We start from the raw sequence: 17,137 nt of genomic DNA, 5'->3' as shown, positions 1-17,137 counted from the left end.
TGACACGGGTCTGAGCTGCCCTTCCATGACTTAACCCTTACAAGACCCTTTTATTTACTACGATTTAGCTTAATTATTGAATTCTACTTAGAATAAGTTTGTGAAAGTACTCACCAACCAGTCACCTACCTGTTTTCTGGTGTTGTATTTTCACTGCCGCCTCCTGTCCTGGAACCTTTTCCACCTAGGTTAGGCTCCTGAACTAAAATAAATTGAACCTACCTTTTCAACTTCCCCTAACCCCTAAAAGGTTAGAGGAGGTGGAAGGGTGGGAGACACTACACTGTAGTGTTTCGGGTTTAGCAACAGCTCCACCTATATAAGAGTTACTGGCCTCCTGCTCTCCCGACTGCACCAGCTGCTCCCTGGTGACGTCACACACTGATTACTATTTACCCCTCTCCTCTGCTGTTGATTTGGTACGCCTCGCAACTGCCGCCGGTTTTTAAGCCGGGCTCCTCCTCGCTGCTCTCTGCTGCTCCGAGTGCTCTCGGGCCTCGCTGGTCGTGGGTTTTTATACCCGGCTGCTCCTCCTCTGCTCCCGCTGCTCCGAGTGTTCTCGGGCCTCGCTGGTCGTGGGTTTTTATACCCGGCTGCTCCTCCTCTGCTCCCGCTGCTCCGAGTGCTCTCGGGCCTCGCTGGTCGTGGGTTTTTATACCCGGCTGCTCCTCCTCTGCTCCCGCTGCTCCGAGTGCTCTCGGGCCTCGCTGGTCGTGGGTTTTTATACCCGGCTGCTCCTCCTCTGCTCCCGCTGCTCCGAGTGCTCTCGGGCCTCGCTGGTCGTGGGTTTTTATACCCGGCTGCTCCTCCTCTGCTCCCGCTGCTCCGAGTGCTCTCGGGCCTCGCTGGTCGTGGGTTTTTATACCCGGCTGCTCCTCCTCTGCTCCCGCTGCTCCGAGTGCTCTCGGGCCTCGCTGGTCGTGGGTTTTTATACCCGGCTGCTCCTCCTCTGCTCCCGCTGCTCCGAGTGCTCTCGGGCCTCGCTGGTCGTGGGTTTTTATACCCGGCTGCTCCTCCTCTGCTCCCGCTGCTCCGAGTGCTCTCGGGCCTCGCTGGTCGTGGGTTTTTATACCCGGCTGCTCCTCCTCTGCTCCCGCTGCTCCGAGTGCTCTCGGGCCTCGCTGGTCGTGGGTTTTTATACCCGGCTGCTCCTCCTCTGCTCCCGCTGCTCCGAGTGCTCTCGGGCCTCGCTGGTCGTGGGTTTTTATACCCGGCTGCTCCTCCTCTGCTCCCGCTGCTCCGAGTGCTCTCGGGCCTCGCTGGTCGTGGGTTTTTATACCCGGCTGCTCCTCCTCTGCTCCCGCTGCTCCGAGTGCTCTCGGGCCTCGCTGGTCGTGGGTTTTTATACCCGGCTGCTCCTCCTCTGCTCCCGCTGCTCCGAGTGCTCTCGGGCCTCGCTGGTCGTGGGTTTTTATACCCGGCTGCTCCTCCTCTGCTCCCGCTGCTCCGAGTGCTCTCGGGCCTCGCTGGTCGTGGGTGTTTATACCCGGCTGCTCCTCCTCTGCTCCCGCTGCTCCGAGTGCTCTCGGGCCTCGCTGGTCGTGGGTTTTTATACCCGGCTGCTCCTCCTCTGCTCCCGCTGCTCCGAGTGCTCTCGGGCCTCGCTGGTCGTGGGTTTTTATACCCGGCTGCTCCTCCTCTGCTCCCGCTGCTCCGAGTGCTCTCGGGCCTCGCTGGTCGTGGGTTTTTATACCCGGCTGCTCCTCCTCTGCTCCCGCTGCTCCGAGTGCTCTCGGGCCTCGCTGGTCGTGGGTTTTTATACCCGGCTGCTCCTCCTCTGCTCCCGCTGCTCCGAGTGCTCTCGGGCCTCGCTGGTCGTGGGTTTTTATACCCGGCTGCTCCTCCTCTGCTCCGAGTGCTCTCGGGCCTCGCTGGTCGTGGGTTTTTATACCCGGCTGCTCCTCCTCTGCTCCCGCTGCTCCGAGTGCTCTCGGGCCTCGCTGGTCGTGGGTTTTTATACCCGGCTGCTCCTCCTCTGCTCCCGCTGCTCTAATCCCTTCCCGCCTGGTTTTGGCGGGTCCCAGTGCGGGGCGGGTACCCGCCGCCCCTGAAACTTAATTTGGGCGGGATGGTGTCGGGACCCCCGAATTCGGGATTTCCCCCCACCCCACACGCCTGAAACCCCGCCTGGCGGCTCCCCGAAAATCTAGCCCTTTGCCTCAGCTCTGGGGAGATAAACACTAAGCCATTTGAAAACATACTATATTCCATTCCTCTGAATGTTTTCAAATGGCTACACAAATATAAGCAAAATCGCCATGGTTTGAATGCACGAAGAAAGCCCTGAAAATCCTACTCATCTCTTCATGGTTGATTTTCAAGATGGTGGCCACTCGCTTCTGAAAATTGCTTAAAGGTGACTAGCAAAATGCCAAGTACAGTACTTGAATAGTGTTCTTCCTCATTTGTGAAATACATAAGTTCCCTGTTGAGAATCATCAGTATGTGTTTTTTCTGTTGCTCAGCTCATGATACTCTTGAGCTTGTGGCTATGGTGCAGAGTAGTATTGTACTGGCCACGCTAGACGTGCTCCTATCTAGCTATCCAGCAAGTTAAACACTCTATTCAAAATAATTCTTCTGAAGCCGTTTGCTGTTTGAAGCCTTTACTCGAACAAATTTGTGAAAAGATATTGCGCTTGGCCTAACATATGAAATCAGATTACTTTGGATTGTGAATGGAACCTCTCCTGGCAGATTCTCCATTACTCAAGTCAGGTTCTTCCTAGCGAAACTGCTTCCTGGGGTCAACAGGAAGAAAGGTAGGAAGGTCAAATGACCTCACAGGAAGAAAGGAACAAAGGTCAAATGACCTCACACAGGAAGAAAGGAACAAAGGTCAAATGACCTCACACAGGAAGAAAGATCAGATGACCTTTCCAGCATACAAACTGTTAACACAATAACCACCACCAGAGGGTGCTATCTGCACACATAAAATGTTCATTGGTCCAGAACACTCCCCGTCTGGGGTCGTTAACGACTCCACATAGTCTGAACTCTACTTGTCACTGGAGTCCTCTGGCGACAAAAGAAGAACCACCTCAGAGACGATCCGTCGATGTCGATGATAGGATGCAGCTTCCGTAAACTGCTGTGAGGGGGTAGGTTGCGTTCTGCTACGCACAGTTCCAACCTGGGTATGGTGAGGTCTGGCTGGGGCGCCAACTTGCCTCTATCAAAGACGAAGCCGATTTTGCTTTGTCCTTCTTGAGTGGTGACCTTCAGATAAGCCACACTTGCAATGGCCTTAGCGGATGCGTCTGCAAAGACACAAAGCTCTTTGAATTGGGCATTTAAGGGAGAGAAAGACGAATAGCAGCGAGGTATTCGGATCTCCTGTAAGTCTTGGAGTGAGTCTCTCCATCTGTCCCACTCTGCTTCCATCTCTTCAGGGAGAGGTGAATCCCACTCTTCAGCGCGTGTGGAGAGTTCCCTGAGGAGCAGCCTGCCTTGTATGGTGACAGGGGCTAAGAAGCCGAGAGGGTCGTATCGGCTGTTGACTGTAGAGAGCACTCCTCTACGTGTGAAGGGTTTCTTGGCGTCTAGGACTTGGAACTTGAACGTGTCTGTTGCTATGTTCAACAACACCCCTAGGCTACGCTGTAGGGGGAGGTCATCAGTGAAGAGGTTTAGGTCCTTGACGTCCTTAGCACGATCTTCAGGGGGGAATGCCTCCATCACTGCTGGTCTGTTAGAGCTATCTTATGCAGCCTGAGGTTGGATAGTGCAAGTAGTTCCTGGGCTCGTCCGAGGGTACTGATGGCCTCTGCTTTGGTCGGGAATGACTTCAGTGCGTCGTCGACGTAGAACTCTCGTTCGATGAACCCTCTCACATCACTGCCAAAGTCGTCGTCTTCTTCCTTGGCAGCCCTCCTTAGTCCGTATATGGCGACAGCAGGGGATGGGCTATTCCCAAAGACATGGACACGCATTCTGTAGTCCACAATGTCTCTATTGGGGTCATTGTCCCGATACCACAGGAAGCGGAGGAAGTCTCTGTGGTCTTCTCGCACCACGAAGCAATGAAACGTGCTGGATATCGGCAGTGATGGCGACGGGCTCTTTCCTGAATCTCATGAGCACTCCCAAGAGGCTGTTGTTAAGATCGGGCCCTGTGAGGAGTATGTCGTTGAGAGAGACGCCCTGATATGGTGCACTGGAGTCAAACACCACGCGGATCTGTCTACTGCATGGGGTAAGGTAGCTTGGACGACCATTCTCCAAGATGGAAGTCTTGAGTGTGCTCACCTGAGATGGCTTGTTCTCTAGTGTGCGACGTCCTACAGGGTACACATTAACGAGGCATATCTTGGAGCATGCTCTTGCGCTCACTCCTTCTCCACACACCTCGGTGCACCTGGATGTAATCTCTGGACCAGCAGCTCCCTCTCCCCGCCGTGCTCTGATGCGGGAGGAGGCGTCTCTGACTTCCAAGGAGCTGGGCCTGGGTGTAGTGCTGAAACGTGCCGATCACTTTCACATTCAGTGCATTTTGCATCTACCTTGCAGTTCTTGGCGAGATGGCTCGTGGACGAGCAGCACCTGAAACATATAGAGTTCTCTTTAAGATATTGTTTCCGATCTTCCAGGGACATCTCTGAAGCCTCTGCACTTCTTTAAAGGATGGGGCTTGTTGTGGATAGGGCATTGTTTGCTCATATCCTCAGGTTTCTTCTGAATCTTTGTGTGCTCAATTGAGGACACTTGCATTCTGTGGACAGATATTGGTGCCTTTCCATGTCTGTCGAACTTGTCTCTTCTGGCAAGTGCTGGGTGGGAGGAGAAGAAGTTGAAGCTGGGGTCATTCCTGGCTTTGGCTTCTTTACGGATGAATTTAACGAACGCAGAGAACGGTGGGAACGCCACGTTGTGCTTTAGCTTGAACTTTGATCCAAACGTTATCCACTTCTCCTGCAGGTTAAATGGAAGCTTCTCAATGATGGGACTTACCCCTCTGGAAGTGTCTAAGTACGATAGACCGGGTAGGTAGCCGTCCTGCTTTGCGGCTTCGAGTTCCGACAGCAGATCTCCAAGGTCGCGGAGCTTCTGGGGTTCCTTACTCGTCAACCTTGGAAAGTTCTCCAACCTGTCAAAGAGAGCCCTTTCAATGGCTTCGGGCGAGCCGTAGCTTTCTTCCAGCCTCACCCAAGCCTTCTTCAACCCCTCTGGCAGCTGCCCCACATTGGCTGCTTTTATCCTGCAGGCCTGTCCGGCGGACCCTGGGCCGAGCCATTTGATAAGGAGGCCGAGCTCTTCTCCTGCCGACAGGTCTAAGCCCGATATGGCATCGTGGAAGCAGGACTTCCAAGCCCGATAATTCTCCGGCCTGTCATCAAACTTGATTAACCCCGAAGTCACCAGCTGGGTGCGTGCAAGGTATTTGGCGAGGTCGTAGGTGCTGGGACCTGTGCCAGGGTTGCCTTGGCTGGGGGCTCTGTTGGGGGTCTCAAGGAACCGAGAGGGGATTTGCCTCTGACTTTCTCTATTCGGCATCCTATTCCTTTGCACCGTGTCTTCCGTTCTGCTGGGAGAGACTCTGCGGCTTGAGGCACGCCGTCTGCTTTGACCTTGGTTGGCAACTTGTGGCATGTTATACGAAGTGCTTGCGTCTGTAGAGATGTGTGGGCCTCCATCCCTTTCTCCTGTAAACTGTATGTCGGCATGGTTGCTCACGTAATCTATGGTGCGCTGTCGTGGACTCTGCCATGGAACGGGAATTAAAGGTTTGTAAGCTGTCTCGGGAACAGCTCCCTCCAAAATTGCCTCGAATACTTGTGTCTCGGCTAATGCAGCATCTATCTCTTTTTGTTGCTGCAGAGCGCTTAATGTGGCTTGGAGACGGGCCTGTTCAGCCTGGCGTTCCACTTGGTGACGGGCCTGTTCCGCTTGGAGTCGGGCCTGTTCCGCTTGGAGTCGGGCCTGTTCTGCTTGGAGTCGGGCCTGTTCTGCTTGGAGTCGGGCCTGTTCTGCTTGGGGTTCAGCTTGGAGACGGGCCTGTCTTACTTTTATTTCTATTTCACTGTCCGCATGCGCAGCTCTGGCTTGAGCTGCTACTAGCTTAGCCCGTGCTTTGGCGATGGCTATGCTTACTCTAGAACCACCCGATGACCGTGAACCAACTTGCGATCTGTAGTAACCGGAGCTTATAGACCGATTGTCACGTTCTACAGTTTCGTCTGCCTGTTTAAGGTCTTCTACTTGCTGCAAAGCATTTTCGTTATTATCTTCTGACATGTTGATGTGAGGTAGATGTGCTCTACGAGGTTAAGGCTTACTCTGGGTTCCTCCTGCTCCGCTCTTCACAGCTAGCCGTATTGCTATCTTTTCACTGATATATTTTCACTGATATCTTTTCACTGTACTGGCCGCGCTAGACGTGCTCCTATCTAGTTATCCAGCAAGTTAAACACTCTATTCAAAATAATTCTTCTGAAGCCGTTTGCTGTTTGAAGCCTTTACTCGAACAAATTTGTGAAAAGATATTGCGCTTGGCCTAACATATGAAATCAGATTACTTTGGATTGTGAATGGAACCTCTCATGGCAGATTCTCCATTACTCAAGTCAGGTTCTTCCTAGCAAAACTGCTTCCTGGGGTCAACAGGAAGAAAGGTAGGAAGGTCAAATGACCTCACACAGGAAGAAAGATCAGATGACCTTTCCAGCATACAAACTGTTAGCACCCTCTGGTGGTGGTTATTGTGTTATCTGCACACATAAAATGTTCATTGGTCCAGAACAAGTATATTAGCCTGGTTCTACAAGTTCTGTGGAAGACTGCTTTCAATTGTTGTAATAAATTAACAAACTTTTACACCTTGCTGGAAAATGTAATTTAAACAAACTGCTCGCTGAAACACTTGCAGTAAGCACACTGGCCCAAGTAAGACACTTCAAATGCTGACTCACTTGCCTGGCTCTACTATTTTCTGCATGAGTCATACTTATCTGCAGACACATCAGCGCCCTGAGCTTTGCAGGGAACTGGTTCCAGCTGTTATCAGCAACACCGAGTTGAGTCTCTTTACTTGCCTGGGGTGTGTTGGAGGAAGAAACATTATGGGCCAGAATTTGCTGCAGCAAGGTATCTAACAGTATCTGCCATGAATTAGACTTGCCCCTGCACCCTTCAGCTCAAAACATTTTTGCTTGCTAAGCTGCTGAAAATACGAGCTGATAACATCACAGAGAGGGAAACGGCATCTGGGACCTGAGTGAACAGGGAGATGAACTGTGTATCTCTTGAACCAGTTAGATTGAAGGATTGTGAAATAAATAGCAAAGGAAGTATAAATTAGATAAATTATGAAGTATAAACTGAGAAGGAAGTATAAATTAGAGTGGGTGAATTCAATGGCAAAGCAGGTATAGAAAGAGAGGAAAAGAAAGATTGGATTAGGAGAGAGTGAGAAAAGAGACAGGAAAAGCAAAAGTTTTTAATTCTAAATTTCACATTTAAAAAAAAAAATCTCCAACAACAATTAATACCTGAAAGAATGAGACTCCACGCTTGTAATCGTTAATTTTCCGTGCCAGAGAGGTTGTTTGGCAGTAATTAACAATTATCATGTCATTAAATAGATACTTGCGCTTGAAACGACAAGACTGAACTTTCTGTGGCGAGTTTAGTTTGTATCTACCATGCATACACAGCAACTTCACGACATTTAATGCATGTCACTGGTGAGGCAGACAGCGAAAAGCTAATGGTGGAGTGGCGCAACTTTTGGATATTGACATCTGCTCCTCGCCCGAAGTTGTCATACCATTTACGCGCAAATAACAGCGAGTGCCATTAACCTCGCCGTTATTTTGGCAACAAAATCTGGCCCAACATTGTGCCATGGATTGGTTTCTGAAGCAGTGTGCTGGCTTCTGACTAGTATACTGGTGCAACACAGTGGTACTTTAGCATTGGACCACCTATTTGGTGTCTGTTACTGATGCAGTTTTTTAGACAAGACATTAAACGGAGGTCCTGTCTGTCCACTCGGGTTTACGTCAAAGATCTCATGATACTATTCGAAGAAGAATGGGGGAGTTCTAGTGTTCTGGTCAACATTTATCACTAAACTAAGATTAGCTGGTTATTTATTTCTTTGATGTTTATTGGGCCTAGCTGTGCAAATTGGCTGCTATATTTGCCTACAAAATAATAATGACTACATTTCAAAAATAATTCATTGGCCGTAAAGTGCGTTGGAACGTATTGAGGATGTGAAAGGCACTATATAAATGCAAGTTCTCTCAGTTAAGTGCGCATATTTAAAATATCATACTCTGCCTCATTCTATTAGGTGAAGGACTTGCTGCACTTCAGTTAGGCTGTTAATAACATTGATTCAGTATTGAATGATCTGTATATTTTGTGTTATAACTCACATTGCATCTGCCCTTTTTCCATACTTATAGTTTATGACAATGAGGACCAGTTGCTTTGGGATCCCTACGTTCTTCCAGAAAGACAAGTTGAAGAGTTTCTATACAAAGCAGTAAAGAGAGCGAGAGAGGAGAAAATGAATGAGAGTTTACCTGAAGGAATGCTTGTTAAAGATAGTGAACAGGTGACTAACCAGTCTATACAGATTAATTTCGATGGAAAGTTGAACTGTTCTCCACATATTTCTTTACACTATCAATCTAAGTTTCATGCAGACCTGACAGCAGCTTAAATCCAACCTGTGGTTCTAGATTATACACTACCAAATTAATCCTGGAGTAAATTTCATGCCAGGACCAATTCAGAGGTGATACATTGCAAAAAGGTTTTCTTATTTACCATAGGACTTGCTCTTGTGTCCCATTTGATGTATGAGGAGGAGGGAGAGAAAAAGAGCTCATGGACATGCATCAGCAACACACACATTCCCAAAATCTACACATCAGAAAGGGCTGTGGAGGTATCACGGATAGAGTTGGCACTGTTAAAAGGACATTTCCATTCAATCCATCATTGCAGATTTGACCACTGAGCCTGGATTAAAGAAAATCTGAGCAATTGCTTCACACTAAACTGACACAGCAGGCCAAGAGGGCGCTTGTTCAAACTAGCGCAAGGCAAATTTATGACTGATGTCAGGAAGTTCTTCACGCAGAATGATTAACCCACGGAATGGACGTTTGGGTAGAGTAGTAGACTGAAAACTCTGGAATTGTTTAAACAGTTGGACGCTACGATGGGGAAATATATGGTGTTTCTGGATGGATGTTAAGAAAGACCAAGTGACCTTCCTCATCCCTATTTATCTTGAATGTAATCATTGACTAAATGTACATTGGATACTCAATGCCCAACTTGCTCAGTGGGTAGCTCTCTTGCCTCTGAGTCAGAAGGTTGTGGGTTCAAGTCCCACTCCAGAGACTTGTGCACAAAAATTCAGGCTGACACTCCAGTGCAATACTGAGGGAGTGTTGCACTGTCGGAGGTGCCGTCTTCCGGATGAGACTGCTCTCTCAGGTGGTTGTAAAAGATCCCATGGCACTACATCGAAGAAGAGCATGGGAGCTATCCCCACGGTGTCCTGGCCAATATTTATCTCTCAATCAACATCACTAAAACAAATTGCCTGGTCATTATCACATTGCTGTTTGTGGGAGCTTGCTGTGTACAAAATTAGCTGCCACGTTTCCTACATTACAGCAGTGACTGCACTTCAGAAGTACTTTGTTAGCTGTAAAGTGCTTTGGGATGTCCCGATGTCGTGAAAGGCGCTATAGAAATGCAAGTCTGTCTGTCTTTTTGGACAAGAAACTGAAGATGCTTTCAATCTGAAACAAAAACAGAAATTGCTGGAAACACACAGCTGGTCAGGCAACATCTGTGGAGAAAACAGATAAGTTGATGCATCAGATGTGGACCCTGAACGCATTGCTGCTTGAATGCGGGGGGGGAATGTTTTTTGTTAAAGCGCACACCTGAATTACCAACTGTACCTGATCTCTCTGTTCTCGCCACTACCTGTCCTAGTGTTTGCAGCACTTTGTTTTTTTATTTTTGATTGAAATAACTTTAATGTCTCAAAGCATAAAGCAATGATAAATTAGTCCACATTTTTGTCTAACTAGCTACCATCTGCTATTTTCAGATGAAACAGTGTTCCTATCCTATGTATCATTTTTCAATCTCTGTTTAACTCCAATAGGCCTTGTATGAACTTGTAAAATGTAACTTCAATGCAGAGGAAGCCCTCAGAAGACTGAGATTTAATGTCAAAGTGGTACAAGGTATGCAACCTTTTTTATGCCTTTCTATCTCTTATCAATAAGACTGCACAGCTTGGGACGAGGCCTCCATTCTGTCACCAGTACATCCCAAGTGGCCCGTTCCTCTTTAGTGCTAAATGTATTATGAGTTACATAGAAACATAGAAGATAGAAGCAGTAGTAGGCCATTCGGCCCCTCGAGCCTACTCCGCCATTCAATGAGATCATGGCTGATCATCCAAACTCAGTACCCTGTCCCTGCTTTCTCCCCATATCCCTTGATCCCTTTAGCCTTAAGAAATATATCTAACTCCTTCTTGAATATATTTAATGAATTGGCCTCAACTGCCTTCTGTGGTAGAGAATTCCACAGGTTCACCACTCTCTGGGTGAAGAAATTCCTACTCATCTCTGTCCTAAATGGCTTACCCCTTATCCTTAGACTGTGACCCCTGGTTCTGGACTCCCCCGCCATCGGGAACATCCTTCCTGCATCTAGTCTGTCTAGTCCTGTTAGAATTTTATAAGTTTCAATGAGATCCCTTCTCATTCTTCTAAACTCCAGCGAGTATAAGCCCAATCGACCCAATCTCTCCTCATACGTCATTCCTGCCATCCCAGGTATCAGTCTGGTGAATCTTCGCTGCACTCCCTCCATGGTAAGAATATCCTTCCTCAGATAAGGCGACCAAAACTGCACACAATACTCAAGGTGTGGTCTCACCAAAGCCCTTATGAGTTATGAGGAATTGACTCTGACTTATTCAGACTCATCCTCTGCTGAAGTTTCTTGCTTACTTTAATTATACTGGAAAGGCTTTCTGAAATTTCCTTCAAGCTGTTATAACTTGCTGTAGTCTAACAGCAAGCTATTAGAAAGTATAGTTTGTGCTGTAAATTGTTACTCTGCCATTAATTGCAATATAACCTTTCTTTTGGAACTTTGAAATTGTCCTGAAAAACCACGTGACTATTCTGCAGTGCTGACATGCCACATTTTTGCACTTGCAGATGAACTATGTGCCTGGAGTGAAGAGGAATGCAGAAATTTTGAACATGGACTTCGAGTTCATGGCAAAAACTTTCATCTCATACAAGCAAATAAGGTAAAATGAAATAAAAGCAAAATACTGTGGATTCTGGAAATCTGAAATAAAAACAGAAAATGCTGGAAATTCTCAGCAGGTCAAGCACCATCTGTGGCGAGAGAAACAGTTAACATTTCAAATCTGGCTTCTCTTCCTGCGCCGTTACCCCTGGTGTCCCCCAAGGATCTGCCTTTTGCCCCTTCTTATCGAAATCTACATGCTGCCCCTCAGTGACATCATCCAAATACACGACGTCAGTTTCCACATGTATACTGACAATGCCCAGCTCTACCTCTCCACCACCTCTCTCGACCCCTCCACTGTCTCTAAATTGTCATACTGCTTGTCCACCATCCAGTACTGGATGAGCAGAAATTTTCTCCAACTAAATATTGCGAAGACTGACCGATTCCATCCCTCTTCCTGGCAACTGTCTGAGGCTGAGCCTGACTGTTTGCAACCTTGCTGTCATATTTGACCCTGAGGTGATCTTCCGACCACATATCTGAGCCATGACTAAGACAACCCATTTCCAACTCCGTAACACCGGCCAACTCCAACCCTGCCTCAGCTCATCTGCTGCTGAAACCCTCATCCATGCCTTTGTTACCTCTAGACTTGACTATTCCAACGCACTCCTGACCGGCCTCCCACTTTCTACCCTCCATAAACTTGAGGTCATTCAAAACTCTGCTGCCCGTGTCCTAACTCGCACCAAGTCCAGTTCACCCATCACCCCTGTGCTCGCTGACATACATAGAAACATAGAAGATAGGAGCAGGAGTAGGCCATTCGGCCCCTCGAGCCTGCTCCACCATTCAATGAGATCATGGCTGATCATCCAAACTCAGTACCCTGTCCCTGCCTTCTCCCCATATCCCTTGATCCCTTTAGCCTTAAGAAATATATCTAACTCCTTCTTGAATATATTTAATGAATTGGCCTCAACTGCCTTCTGTGGTAGAGAATTCCACAGGTTCACCACTCTCTGGGTGAAGAAATTCCTCCTCATCTCTGTCCTAAATGGCTTACCCCTTATCTTTAGACTGTGACCCCTGGTTCTGGACTTCCCCACCATCGGGAACATCCTTCCTGCATCTAGTCTGTCTAGTCCTGTTAGAATTTTATAAGTTTCAATGAGATCCCCTCTCATTCTTCTAAACTCCAGCGAGTATAAGCCCAATCGACCCAATCTCTCCTCATACGTCATTCCTGCCATCCCAGGTATCAGTCTGGTGAATCTTCGCTGCACTCCCTCCATGGCAAGAACATCCTTCCTCAGATAAGGCGACCAAAACTTCACACAATACTCAAGGTGTGGTCTCACCAAGGCCCTGTACAACTGCAGCAAGACATCCTTGTTCCTGTACTCGAATCCTCTCGCTACAAAGGCCAACATACCATTTGCCTTCTTAACCGCCTGCTGCACCTGCATTTAGCGACTGGTGCACAAGGACACCCAGGTCTCGTTGCGCTTCCCCTTCTCCCAATCTGCTGCCATTCAGATAATAATCTGTCTTCCTGTTTTTGCCACCAAAGTGGATAACCTCGCATTTATCCACATTATACTGCATCTGCCCAATCACCCAACCTGTCCAAATCATACTGGAGTTTCTTGGCATCCTTCTCGCAGCACACACGCCCACCCAGCTTTGTGTTGTCTGCAAACTTGGAGATATTACATCTAGTTCCCTCGTCTAGATCATTAATATATATTGTCAATAGCTGGGGTCCTAGCACCGATCCCTGTGGTACCCCACTAGTCACTGCCTGCCACTTGGAAAAAGACCCGATTATTCCAACTCTTTGCTTCCTCTCTGCCAACCAGTTCTCTATCCAAGTCAGCACCTTGCCCCCAATCCCTTGTGCTTTAACTTTACACGCTTATCTCTTATGCGGGACCTTATTGAAAGCCTTCTGAAAGTCCAAATACACCACATCTACTGGTTCTCCCTTATCTATTCTACCAGTTACATCCTCAAAAAATTCCAGTAGATTAGTCAAGCACGATTTACCTTTTGTAAATCCATGTTGACTTTGTCCCATCCTGTCACTGTTTTCCAAGTGCTCTGCTAATACATCTTTTATAATGGACTCTATCATTTCCCCCACTACCGATGTCAGGCTTACTGGTCTATAATTCCCCATTTTCTCTCTATAACCTTTTTTGAATAGTGGGGTAACATTAGCTACCCTCCAATCCATGGGAACTGTTCCAGAGTCTATAGAATTTTGGAAGATAACCAGCAATGCATCTACTATTTCTAGGGCCACTTCCTTAAGTACCCTAGGATGTAGATTATCAGGCCCTGGGGATTTATCGGCCTTCAATCCCGTCAATTTCCCTAACACCATTTCCCTACAAATACTGATTTCTTTCAGTTCCTCCCTCTAATTAGACCCTATGTTCCTCGACATCTCTGGGCGGTTATTTGTGTCCTCCTTTGTGAAGACAGAACCAAAGTATGTATTTAATTGGCCTGCCATTTCTTTGTTCCACATTATAAATTCCCCTGATTCTGACTGCAAGGGACCTACGCTTGACTTCACCAATCTTTTTCTTTTCACATATCTATAGAAGCTTTTACAGTCAGTTTTTATGTTCCCTGAAAGCTTACTCTCATACTCTATTTTCCCCCTCTTAATTAATCCCTTTGTCCTCCTTTGCTGAATCCTAAACTGCTCCCAATCCTCAGGTTTGCTGCTTTTTCTGGCCAATTTATTTGTCCTCTCCTTGGATCTTATGCTATCCCTAATTTCCCTTGTTAGCCACGGTTGAGTCACCTTTTTTGTTTTATTTTTATGCCAGGCAGGGATGAACAAATTCTGTAGTTCATCCATGCGATCTTTAAATGTTTGCCATTGCTTATCCACCGTCAACCCTTTAAGTAACGTTCCCCAATCCATCCTATCCAACTCGCGCCTCATACCATCGTAATTTCCTTTATTTAAGTTCAGGACCCTAGCCTCTGAGTCAGATACTTCACTCTCCATCTTAATGAAGAATTCGATCATATTATGATCACTCTGTCCCAAGGGGCCTCGCACAACAAGATTGCTAATTAATCCTTTCTCATTACATAATAGCCAGTCTAAGATGGCCTGATCTCTAGTTGGTTCCTTGACATATTGGTCCAGGAAACCATCCCGTACACACTCCAGGAATTCCTCCTCCACAGTATTGTTACTAATTTGGTTAGCCCAATCTATATGTAGATTAAAGTCACCCATGATACCTGCTGTGCCCTTATTGCACGCGTCTCTAATTTCCCGTTTAATGCCATCCCCAACCTTAGCATTACTGTTTGGTGGTCTGTATACAACTCCCACTAATGTTTTCTGCCCCTTGGTATTTCTCAGCTCTACGCATACAGATTCCACATCATCAGAGCTAATATCCTTCCTTACAATTGTGTTAATCCCTTCTTTAACCAGCAATACTACCCGACCTCCTTTTCCTTTTTGCCTGTCTTTCCTGAATATTGAATACCCCTGGATGTTGAGTTCCCAGCCTTGGTCACCCTGGAGCCATGTTTCCGTAATCCCAGTCATATCATATCTGTTTACATCTATTTACGCAGCTAATTCATCTACCTTATTACGAATGCTCCTCGCATTAAGACACAAAGGGTGAGAAATTCAGTTGTGAGCGCCACCCGTTAGCGCCTTAAGAGGGCGATAAGTGGGGCGCTAACCAACTAGCGCCCAGGCGCGGCGAGCCCTGCGCCACTTGCGAAATTGAGTGGACATTTAGCGGCGGCGCTAAACCCTACTGCCCGCTCTCCTGCGCACGCAGATCTTGACGTCATTCCAGAGTGCAACGCCCTTGGGGCGCCCCAGACCGGAAATTCAGTGGCGCCCCCCTCCTTTCCGCCTGTCGCTACCAACGACAGGTTGACTGGAACGCTTCCCAGTCGCTGTGGGGCTGGGGGGGCGCTATTTAAAGGGGGCTCTTCCTGTCTTCTGTGTGGTAGCTGTTTTTGGACCACTCGTTCTGAGAGAGAGAGAGAGATTTGCTGAGAGACAAAGGGAGAAAGAGAGACTTCTGCATTGAGTCAACGCTGCCTGAGGTAGTTTTGGCTTCTGCCCATAACTTTGTAGTTGCTTTGCTTTTTCACCGGCATAACTTTGATTGCCCACATATTATGGGGGCTGCAATGGATGGGCACATCGTGCTTCTCCATCATATTGAGAGGGCACAGAGACGCAGAGATAGAGTGGCAATCATGGCCAGACGGGGGAGGGCCAACAGGCGTCTGTACAGCAGACCTTACCGTCCCAGGGTTTTTCAACAACAGTTTTCATACATCAATATGTCTGAGGAGCAGTGTTTGCGAAGGCTGCGATTCAGCAAGGAGGTGGTCACTGAGCTCTGCCACCATCTCCAGCCAGATCTGCAACCTCAACTGAGGAGCAGGACGTCTCTGTCGGTGGCAGTGAAGGTAACAGTGGCTCTCAACTTTTATGCCACCAGCTCCTTTCAATCTGCTACTGGGAACATTGCCAATATCTCCCAGTTCGTGGTGCATTGCTGCATCCGTCAAGTCACAAATGCCCTCTTTAAAAGGAGACGAGAGCACATCTCTTTCCCAATGACCCCCGACAAGCAGCAAGATCGCGCAGTGGGCTTTGCAAGAATAGCGGGCTTCCCCATGGTGCAGGGCGCCATTGACTGCACCCATGTGGCTTTGCGGGCACCGCAAGAGAATGCTGAGGATTTCCGCAACCGAAAGGGCTTCCATTCCTTGAATGTCCAGTTGGTCTGTGACCACAGACAGCTGATACTCGCTGTCAATGCCCGATTTCCAGGCAGCAGCCACGATGCCTTCATCCTGTGCCAGACTTCTGTGGCAGACCTTTTTGAGGCCCCGCTTCACCCAGGAGGCTGGCTTCTCGGGGACAAGGGCTATCCTCTGTGCACCTAGCTGATGACCCCGCTCCGTTCGCCCAGTACCCCTGCAGAAGAACGATACAACGAGAGCCATCAAGCTACCAGGAACATCATTGAGCACACAATCGGCATGCTCAAGCAACGGTTCCGCTGTCTGGACCACTCTGGAGGAGCCCTGCAGTACTCGCCTGAGCGAGTCTCCCACTTCGTTGTTGTCTGCTGCATGCTGCATAACCAGGCAATCCTCAGGACCCAGCCAGTGCCATCGGGCCTTGGAGCACCAGCAGAGGAGGAGGAGGAGGAGGAGGAGCAGCAGCACCAAGACGGGAGGGAGGCACAAAGTGCAAGGGCCGTCCGTCAAAGGCTTATCGCAAGTCGCTTCTAGGCCCCCTCTGAGGCAATGGCTTCTGCCATTCAAAGAACCTGAATGGAACCATGCCGCAACCCCTAAGCCGGTCAAGGCAACAATGAGTGCAAAGAGCAAACATGCACATTTTGAATTAACACACTTCTTTATTAACAAAACTGTGTATCCTTCCCGCATGACAAAGTAATAGAGAGAAAGACACAAAGAAACAGTCAATCACATAACTGGCTCTCACAACCTGGAGACAATGTCCAAAACAGTAACAAAGATATGACCACGACCCTCGGCCTTCAAAAAAACGATGAACCACTTTTTGCCACACCTTCTACTTTTTGCCCTTCGAGGGTGATCTGCTTCCCTTGCGAAATTGCCCCCTTCCCACCCTGTAGCTCCTCCGCACTGGGACCCCAGTGGCTGCAGCAAGGCTGGGGGAAGGCTGCTGAGTGTCAGAAACTGAGACTGCAGATGCCCTTGAGGGATGGCCTGGACCAGCTCTGGGCCTGGAGGGCCCGGCTGCTGACTGCTCCAACTCTGCATGAGCGGCAGCAGTCTGTCCTACAGGTGGTGGCAACTGCAGTGCAGAAGT

At 48.3% G+C, this 17,137-nt stretch overlaps 1 protein-coding gene across 3 annotated transcripts in view; it reads left to right on the top strand.

The window, feature by feature from the left end:
- Window positions 1-17,137, top strand: part of LOC147108101 (mesoderm induction early response protein 2-like) — a 137,110-nt gene that overhangs the window by 90,314 nt on the left and 29,659 nt on the right. For all 3 annotated transcript variants that reach the window (XM_086004588.1, XM_086004590.1, XM_086004589.1), the window contains 3 exons: window positions 8,415-8,566; window positions 10,145-10,226; window positions 11,217-11,311. In XM_086004588.1, coding sequence (XP_085860714.1) covers window positions 8,415-8,566; window positions 10,145-10,226; window positions 11,217-11,311 — 329 coding nt within the window. The remainder of the gene's footprint in view (window positions 1-8,414; window positions 8,567-10,144; window positions 10,227-11,216; window positions 11,312-17,137) is intronic.

The sequence above is a fragment of the Somniosus microcephalus genome, chromosome 13, assembly GCF_052327205.1.
Source record: "Somniosus microcephalus isolate GS21.2 chromosome 13, FLI_Smic_1.0, whole genome shotgun sequence".
Taxonomy (NCBI): Eukaryota; Metazoa; Chordata; class Chondrichthyes; order Squaliformes; family Somniosidae; genus Somniosus; species Somniosus microcephalus.
The sequence above is the reverse complement of the archived record's forward strand: the minus strand, read 5'-3'. Positions and strand labels throughout refer to the sequence as shown.